This window comes from Seriola dumerili, unplaced genomic scaffold (genome assembly GCF_002260705.1).
Source record: "Seriola dumerili isolate Sdu_G_001 unplaced genomic scaffold, Sdu_1.0 BDQW01000226.1, whole genome shotgun sequence".
NCBI lineage: Eukaryota > Metazoa > Chordata > Actinopteri > Carangiformes > Carangidae > Seriola > Seriola dumerili.
The window spans coordinates 7071882-7081817 of record NW_019174481.1 but is presented as its reverse complement, the minus strand read 5'-3'; the positions used below and the strand labels follow the sequence as shown (position 1 = coordinate 7081817).

Genomic DNA, 9936 nt, shown 5'->3' with positions numbered 1-9936 from the left:
TCATATAAACTACTTGCAAAGGAGCACTTCCATCAAGGAAAAGTGCTGCTACACTGAGGTCATTAATCAACACTTGCTTGAGGTGACTGGACACTGTAGTGCCTCAACAGCAGCTGGGATATAGTTTCACTGTGTAGCACTACACGCCCTGCCTGTCAGACAGCACCCTCTGTGCTTGGCTCCCTCCCTCTCTCTCTCTCTCTCTCTCTCTCTCTCTCTCTCTCTCTCTCTCTCTCTATGTGTGTGTGTGTTTGTGTGTGGGCGGCTCGTTGCTATTTGTCTAAGATGGCTCAGACACACCTGCAGACATGACAAGGCTTGTCTCATCAATTTCTATGTAACCATGCCCCGTAGCTACAAAAAAACACACTGCACATTCAGCCGGTCAGCTGGTCAGGGAGTGTGTTTTCATGATTTTAAGACAAAATGTTCCCATCTACTGTAGCCACAGTAAATCATTATAGCATGGCAGTGGTGGCCTGATCCTATTTCAATGTTGCATATCATATCAATTTTCTTGTTTAACTTTTTGATATTTTCACTGCCACTAATGACTTTAAGGGCATCAGAAGTGAAATATCTCATTTATTATTTTGAATTTCAGGCATTTTCTAGACAAAAAAAAGAGTTTCCCTCTTTCAGAAGAGGACAGTACATAGACTGCCACTTAATGCCTGCAAAATGGATTGTTTCTTTATTCCTACTTCAGCATAAATCCTCTTTTGCTTGACTGAACTGAAAGGGCATTGAACACAATGCTACAGGCATAGTAAGAGTGTTTATGTGTGTGTGTGGGGCCACTTCAAATGACCTCACTCTTTCATATCTCGCTATAGCATCTGACTCTTTCACAAGGTGGTACTCACCACACGCACACACAACTTTCGTTTCCCCTTTTTATTACCATTTTTAGTGCTGTCAGGAGGGTGGAGTAGTGTTCTTTTAAACTGTAATTTAGTGTTATTATGTAAAATGCTGCAACTTTGCCTGCAACTTATTCTGGTGTTGCAAGGCTCTCAGATCAGTGCATGGAGAGGAACCTTGTTTTTAATATCTTACATGTGGAAAATGTTACAAGAAACATTTAGTAAAGGCTTCATTTTCAGTTTACTTTTTTTCCTCTGTCTGACATCACTCAGTGTTTGTGTGAGTAAAGCAACCGCAAGAATCCAGTGTGCCATACAGGAAAACACAGAAGCACAGACAGAGGGCCCATTCTTACACAAAGTGGGCAGGGTGCAATGACGTTGTGACCAAAACACAGACTCAAAGAGCGAGAGAGAGAGGGAGGGAGGAGGCGGAGGAGGACGGGTAACAAGGGTAGAGAGAGAAAGAGGAACAGAAAGTGAAGACTTGTCAAGATGTCTGGGTGAGGGGGACCAGAACAGAGCAGATGCCAAAACAGAAAACAGCAGAAGTCTGAGCAGCTGACTGGATTAGACATGAGAGGAGACCTGACCTGCCACTTCACAAGTGCCTGTGGGGGTAAGGTGCCGCTTTCAAAGAGATACTGCGTGCCAGTAACTTTAAATACTTTGAAATAGTTCTGAGTGGTTTATATAAGCTGTTGATGCTTTTTGTTGTGTGACTCCTGGAAAATTGAGGTAAAATTGTTGCCAGTGTCAGACTCCCTCTAAAAAAAAATAAAAAAAATGTTGTTTTGGCAGCGGTTTGATTTGACAGGATGTTTGACAAGTTGCAACGTTAAGCTGATAAGTTTCTTCCTGCCTGCCAGTTAGAGTGTCACTGTAACTCACTCTTCATATTACTTTCTTGAAATAAACCATGTAATTTAAAATTCACGTCATGAAAAGAAAAGGTTTAACATTGTCATTTGTTATGGTCTCTACATTTGCTGCATACAGAATAACTTCCTGTTGTTCTGTTTAATGGACCTTTACAGATTTTTAGTTTCATCTGAGAAACAGATGAAACATCCTCCTGCTTTCACTGTAAGAACTTTGCTCGTTTCACTGAGTCAGGATCGAGTTGATGCAAGTCTGAACTTCATTGCGCTCATGCACTTGCTCTTGCTCACTGTGGAGGTCTTCACTCCTCCAGATTAACAGCTGGCACGTACCCCACCAAGCGAAAAACAGCTGCACTTAGTGATATAAGACAACTCATGTTTCCTGTGAAGAAAACAAACGACTATAGAATTTAATTTGTTTGATGGCAGCTGACTCATGTCAAACTGAACATGTCCAAGTATTAATAGTGTATTAACACTGCTTGATGAGGGATCTGCTCATGAACATGTGCTGGGGGCAAGTCATTAAAGATTCCTGCTTTCCCTTCTGTCACAACTTTGTCTTTTAGGTCGCAAATGTTCCTTAAAAAGCAACAGGGCCTAACTGAGTGCAATCATAACATTTTTCTCAGCCCCTTCCTGGCTTTGTGTGCCCCAGAATTGGCCTTTTCCTGTATATGAATGGCTCCAGGAGAGCACAATGTCATGAGAAAGTGAGAGAGTCTTAGAAAGGCATCTCAGTGAGATAATATGTAGCAAGGAAATATTTAAAGCCTGTTGGAGTCTCTTTTAAGAGTCCATCTTTTGTAAAAACATGGCTATATTGTCTTTATGGTTTACATCTTCTCTCTTGTGCCTGGGCTAAAGCAAAAACTGACCGTAGTTCAGACATGCGTCATCAACAGTAAAAAGTGTGCACATTGCAATTTACGTTCATAGTGCTGCGGATGGCCTGCTGAGAAAGAGGCTGCAATAATACTCGTTTACCTTAAGAATAATTTGGACATCTAGTTGTGAAACTACCTACGCTGTCTATTTTGACTGGCCTTTGTGTGAAAGCACATAGATAAGACAAAATTAGATCATAAAATAAATGAACTAAGTTCCTTTTTTTACATTTCCTGTCGGTCAGTGTGAAAACCAGAGATTATTCATGTTTACAAATAACTTAGAGTGATTTCATTGTTCTTGGCCAGAAACTATAATTATCGTAACACTTAGTGACTTATCCATTCCATTCAATGACTTTACCACTGATACACTGTTAGTCATCTATTATATATAGCTAGATCACACCTCTGTGCTGGTCCTGGTCTTTGTCTCTTTCCAACAGAGTTATTGTTCAGTAACTCTGGTTCGTCGTGTTGACAGTGTTTTCATAATGTGAGGGAGTTCAGAGTGTACACAAGGGCGCTGTAGCTCAGCCAAGCTCATCATGGCAACATGTACATACAGAAGAGAAAATAATCAAGAATAATGTGGCAGTGTCACTGTGGCTCACAACAACATGCAGTCTTCAGTAGTCTATAGTCAAGTTTCCATCCAAATGAAAGGCATATTTTAACAGAATTTCCACAAAATCTACAAAAGAAAACACAAATTAATGCCTGTTTCCATCCACTACTGTATGTGACTGGGTTTAGTGCATCGGCAGTTGGTGGCGCTTATTCTCCGTTCAGGTGCTATTGTAGTGTCTTAGCTGATTTGTGAGTCAAGGATAGGAGTGTTTTTAAGAGGAGCCGCTAGGTTTAAGGTCAGGCGCCAGAAGAGGGTGAGCCCCCCCTCCGTTCCTGTCTCCAAAACATTCCTAAAGCTGACTTTCGTTTTACAAAAAAGAATTTATGGTATCTTTTATCTTCATATAGAATGACCATGTTTGGACAGAAATGTTGGCTCTGTGCCTCTATAGATTATTAGGAATCAGCTATGTCATGAATATGTATCTAGAGGTTATTCAGCCTATAAATTGTATGGTTTTGGGGAAAAATGGGAGAAGATCCTTTTTGGCTTTGGGTCCTCTCACAGGCAGTTTTGATGCTTGTTAAAAGATGCTGTGCTTTCCTGTAATAAACTTTTTTATATACAACTGAGCCAGTGTCTGCAGAGATTCCTTCATCATCATCACATCATCGTGATGGAAGAAACCACACTATTTAACTATTATATATCACTACTAATAATATATTTTTTTTTTTTGAAAACTCAACTCTGCGAATTGAAAAGTGCAGAAAAAACCATAATGCCTGAAATTTTGGAAAAACATTTGGTTTCTGTACACAAACTGTCAAAACAATCTAATGTAAAGATTGTAGCACGGATTCAGGGCAAACTAATGTATTTTTGTTTGTTTTATTAGACTTTTTTAGACAGCTGAAGAGGTAAAAACGTGTTTCACAAGAAACAAAGATAAGAGGAAAAATGGAAAGAATTTTGAGTAGCAGAAATTTTTTTTTTCTGCTTTCCCATCTTCTTAATCATCTTGTGACCTCTCAAGTTAATCTTGCGACCCCTTGTCCAAGATTGGAAACCCTATAATATATAGATTTAAAAAGATCAAGTGGCCAGCTTTCACCTGAAAACAAAAGAACATTTTCCTTTAAGGCTTATGAAGCCCAGCAGCCCCACACTGAAAATGCACAGCTGCATTTGTGCCCATGTTTTTTAACTTGAATATGAAAATAAGCACAGCTTCAAATGTAATGTATTTTAGATCAGCTCAGTTGTGTATTTTTTTTTTTTTTTTTTTTTAGAGATGAGACAGCTCTTTCTGAACTCTCTTCCTTTGACGTTTCAGGTTGCTACTTAGCTTTAAGCGCTCAGCTTCCTGTTCAGGAACGGAACAGGGGGGAAGTTAGCGGGCTGTTTGCGGGTAAACCAATTTCACACATGAGACGCAACGCACAGCGACAGCCATGCCAAATCTATTTGCTCTCCACTTGCAGGTGCATCTTTCTCTCTCCTCTCTGCCAAAAGAAGCAGCCAAATGTGAGATGAAATTTTTTTTCTCGCTCCTGCAACTAGAATATAAAGAAGCTCTGCAGCAGTGAGCTTTAGAGACTCAAAGGGACATACTTGAGTCAAAGTGTTTTAATCATTTGAAAAACTATAGTTGTTTAACACCATTTAAATAAAGATGTCGCCTCAAGGCCTCAGACTTAATCAAAAAATCTATACTCTTAGAGGAAAAAAAGTACAATGACTTTTCTTTTGCAGATCTAGTTGAACAACTAAAGCATCTCAGACCATGTTTTCTTCTCCATTTCAGCTGTTAAGAGGGGATTTCATCCGATGCCAGACGAAGGTGTTACAATCAGACATATATAAAAACTTAGACCAGGTCCCATTTATCTCGTCCAATGGGAACCATTAACTGGGTATATTCAGATGAACCTGCTTCAGAAGGTCTCTCTCTGGCCTACCTCTCTCCCTTCGCTCCCTTTTTTCTGACACTCTGTCACACTCTCCATCTCAGTGGGACTCTTAGAAAGATTGGTTACCTCTGTCTGTGTCTCCCCTTCCCCCCCAGACACAATCTCCCTCCATTTCTCCCTCCCTCGTTTTTCTCTTTTTTCTCTCCCTCTCTTTGCCCCTGTCTTCCACAGTGGGACTCCTAGAGAGATCTGCCCTGAATCCTGGATGACTCCTCTGCAGTATTAATGAGGGAAGAGCTGCAGAAATCTGAAGCTGACAATGACAAGAGGGGGAGAGCAGGAATAGAGATGATAAAGACAGAGAAAGATGGATGGATTGAATGCAGGGAAAGGAAAGGGGGAGTTTGAAGACGATCTGTCTGCTGGCAGCTGAAGTTCTGTCCGTATTCACTTTCTCTTTTTTTTTTATATTCCACAGACACGCCCAAATTGAACCACCTCTTTGCAACTGGATTAAACTAAACCGGAAGCCAAAGAGCAAGAGGACGAGAGACGGCTCGAGAAGACAAAGAGCAAGAGGACAATAAGTGGAATGTCGAGTGGCATAAACACACTTGGCTCAAGTGCAGATTTTGGCTTTTCCCTGGAGATCAGAATCTTCACAACTGAGAGATTTCAAAGAAAGCCTTCTCATAAACAAGTGAGCTTTTGGTCTTTTGGATTTGTTTAAAAAAATGCTCTGGTGCATCCACAAATTAAGCTTCCAGTGTAAACAGCACAAGCCTATGCATTTAGACAAGCCTCATCAGATAGTACTCAGGATGACTATCTAAATGCAGATCTCCATAAATAGAAGACAAGCACATGAAAGTTCAGTGTCAAGTCACCAGAGATATTTGACCTGACAGCTGTTGGATTGGTGGAAGTTTTGTTGAACACAGAGTAAAACTTCACATCTTAGAACTTTAAAAGTGGAGTCACATTACATAAAAGATCTTTTCAACTCAAATTAAAAACTTATCTTAATTATTTTGGTGTCTCCAGCAGCCTGCTACGCACATTTACTGCCCCATAAACTTCACAACTCTCTAAAGGATTTATTAAAACTTTAAAACTGCTACACCAACTCAATTAGAAAGGAGTCACAGCTCCCTATCCCAAAGCCATGGATGGGAAAACAGACAGCATCCAGGATTTTTTCAACCAAATCTGGAGCTTTGCTACAGAGAAACACAACCAGGGGGTCTACAACACAGCCTGTCTGGTGGTCCTCCTAACTCTCCCCCTGCTGGTTCTCCTCACTACCCTGGTGGTGTGCTGCCACTGCTGCTGCTGTCGTCATGCCAACAGCTGCTGTTGCTGCTGCTGCTGCTGCAGAGACGCCATGGCAACCACAAGGTCGGAGACGAAGAAGAAAAAGAATTCGGCCAATACGGAAGACTTGTGGATCTCTGTCAAGACGGGGCCGATGACACCTGACAGGGTTGCCCTGGCTATGGTGTAGGAATGGATTTTTTATTTTGGGATTGCTTATACTGGGCCAGCTGTTGAAGTGGAGCTGATGGAGTGCCTCAAAAGTGCAAAACTCAAACTATCTTCGTCTCCAAGGAGGCTGAAGACATTGCTTAATCTAATGAGGGGGACTTCACATTGAAATGGGCACAGATTTGGTTGAATATTGTAAAGTGTACAGATCTTTGTCAGTTTTTATTCATATGATGTCATATGTGGAGATTTGATTATATTGTTTACAGCTTTTGGTATGCGCTTTTTGGTGTGTTGTACATAAAGCAAGAAATATCCAAACAGGAGCATATAACAGGAGCATACATATGTGTGTGTATACTTGCAAATGTGTGTCAAATGTGTGTGTGAGTGGATGATAGAGTGTGTGAGTGTGTGAGACAGAGAGAAGTACACTGTTATTGAGAGCACTTTGTTCTTAGAGCTCCCATATAAAATTCATTGCATCTGTATCTGGGAGAGAGAGCCAATTTGATGTCTACCCAGTGTTCAGATGGCTGTATTACTGCCCACTCACATTCAGGCTGCAGTGTAGAGTGCTGATTTACTCTCACTTTTACAGGAAAATGCACTGACATCTAAAAGGTTAAACTCATAGGATGCAGAACAAAACAACTATAACTTCTTTCATTTTGATTTCCCGTTCTTGCTTTATTTGATACAATTTAGCCCACAGGAGAGGCACTTATCCCACTTTTTGGTTTTTGAGAGTGTTCTGGTATTCAGGTCAAGTCAGCCTTAAAGGCACAATTCATAATCAGAAGGTAAGGGAACCCCCCTAAAAAGCAAAAAATACAACTAGAATCTGTGGTCCTTCCTAAATTGGTTGACAGATTTTTCAATGCACTGGTTAACCCTAGGAAACAGCTTTGTCTATATCAAAGTCAGTAGCTTTTTTCTGGGCCTGTATTTATTGACCTTTTAGACTTAAGTGAAGTATAAAAGTAAAAAGTTCTTCATATGTACTTCTATAAGAAAACTTAAAAATACTTACATTTAATAGAGCTCTCTGAAGTTTAGCTTGCATTTGATTTAATAGGAATTAATAAAATGTTACACCTCTTTTCATGTTTATATTTTTTGCACTTATCAAGGGCAAACAACACAACTTAAGCTGACTTAATTATGTTTGCAGTCACTGTCCATGCATATTCATTGTGTGCACTTGTCAATGGGATAATGAATTATCCATACGATTTCTCTGATGTATACCACAGCCACACAATTTCTTTCCTGCTCCAGTTTCCATTGGTTTCCATGAATGTAAATAAAACTTTAAAATCTATGTCTTTAACAAAGAATGAACAATGTGACAAATGATTGTATTTGTCGCTTTGTTCATTGTTGCTAATCATCTGATCATCTTAAAATTTAGTTTTACAGGAGGACGCTGCCTGATGAAAGTGTCTTCTTACTCACCCCCAGCAAAGTTTTCAAATTGTCTTTTTGGAACAATGCGAAGTGTAATTCTTAGTTTGATAAATACTGGTCCAGGTTTATTTGCATTAATAACATTTGTAAACACAGCAGCATTATAATTACATTCAGCTGAGAAACAAACACAATGGTAATTTATTCCATCTGTAAGTCAAACTCTTCAATTATGCATGTGAATATACCTCAAAGTTATGCAGTAAGAAAGAAGAGATTTAAAGAGTATTCAAAGCAAATTTAACTTAACATATTTTTAAAATATTCAAGAAGAGGAGAAACCCTGAAATAATCAAATGATTTGGGCTTTGACTGGATTGCGCCTGAAGGCTCATTTTATTTTTTAAGTGTATGACATCTCAAAGCCCAATTAAGCAGAGGCGTCTCAGCAGTATCATCATCTTTATGCATTAGTTTACATTGGCACTAAGTTGATCTTCTTGCTCAAGTGCTGCTGGGAAAACAGGCCCCACTCATTTCATTACTGCTCAGACAGATACGTTCCCATGTGGGAAGTGGGGTTTGTCTCTTCTGCTTCATGTTCACAGAGAGAAACTGTACATGTTGGGCTTAATTTGAAAGCTTACCCTGCGAAAAAAAAAGAAGAAAAAACTGAAACTTCAGCAGCAATGCGATGACTAATCAGTGCTACCGCACAGACTGAAAGGTTTCCTAAGAAACAACATCACAGATAAACTTATCGTGTCATTGTGGTTTGTGTTTATCACAGAAAGATTTACAGCCAGTTTCTTGTAATCATTAGCTACTGTTATAAGGAACATTTTGACGTTATGAGAAATATCTTAAACAAGATGAGAGGAATGATACCATTCTTACATCTGTAAGATAAATATCTAGCTAGAGCCAGCAGCCAAAAGGCTTCGCTGGAAAAGACTGAAAATGAGGAGAAACAGCCTGTCTGTGTCCAATAGTTACAAAATAACCAATAATAACTTAAATTATATTTTGTTGTATTTTGTTCTGTAAAACAGAAAGGTTTTACAAGGGGTGTTTTACCATTACTTGGGTGGGACCAGTTACTAGACTTCAGGAAGTCGTCTGACACATTGGCCCATGTGATTTTTACACTTCTTAGTAGCTACATTTTTGTGCAGATTAAACAGTATAACATGTTAATTTGTGATTTTTTTGATTCCTGGTAGCTGGAGTCGTAAGACACACACAGAGACAGTCTAGTTGTTTCCAAGCTAATTGGCTGCTGTGCTCCAGCTTTATAACTAGTATATATACTGTAGTGACCATACGTCCCGGTTTGTCTGGGATTATCCCGGTTTGTCCAGGGTTGTGTCCCAAGTGTCCTGAGTCCCGAAAAATATCTTTAAGACACTAAAATGTCCCAGTTTTCACAACAATTAAAATACTAATTATAATATGATACTTTTTTTCAGTGCTACACAGATGTTTCTCATGTTCTGTCCCATTCAAAACAGAAGCAATGCACCCATACTTCTGAATTCAACACTGATTGGTCTGTATGTGTGTCAATCAGTCAATATGTAATTGTCAAGGCTGCTGCTATCCTATGAGTTATAGGCGAGAGTCATAGGCTATGATGCTAGCAGCTCTTTCTAACAGAACCTGTCACTATGCTAACAGTTAGCTGTGATGCTGTCTTTTCTAAAGACCTACAGGAGGTTTAGGCTACCCCTCCTTTCGTAAGTTATCTGGGCAACGAAAATGCTGCGTTCAAGGTGCGCTTGGTAGGTGTGCTAAGGGCTGAAACAATTGTTCCCCATTTTTCCCCATTCCCCCAAAACTAGAAGACATGTTGCAAGTTCAGCATCAAGCTCCATTCTTTTACTCGCTAAGAGCTGTATCCAGATGTGAAAAGAAACACCA

The 9936-nt window shown here is 39.7% G+C and overlaps 1 protein-coding gene across 1 annotated transcript; it reads left to right on the top strand.

The window, feature by feature from the left end:
- The first annotated feature begins 1304 nt into the window (after positions 1–1304).
- On the top strand, positions 1305–7946 carry kiaa0040 (KIAA0040 ortholog). The gene is made up of 2 exons (XM_022754804.1): positions 1305–1485; positions 5600–7946. Exon 2 carries the CDS (start codon positions 6287–6289, stop codon positions 6623–6625), a length of 339 nt encoding a protein of 112 aa, XP_022610525.1. The 5' UTR covers positions 1305–1485; positions 5600–6286; the 3' UTR covers positions 6626–7946.
- Positions 7947–9936: the final 1990 nt, after the last annotated feature.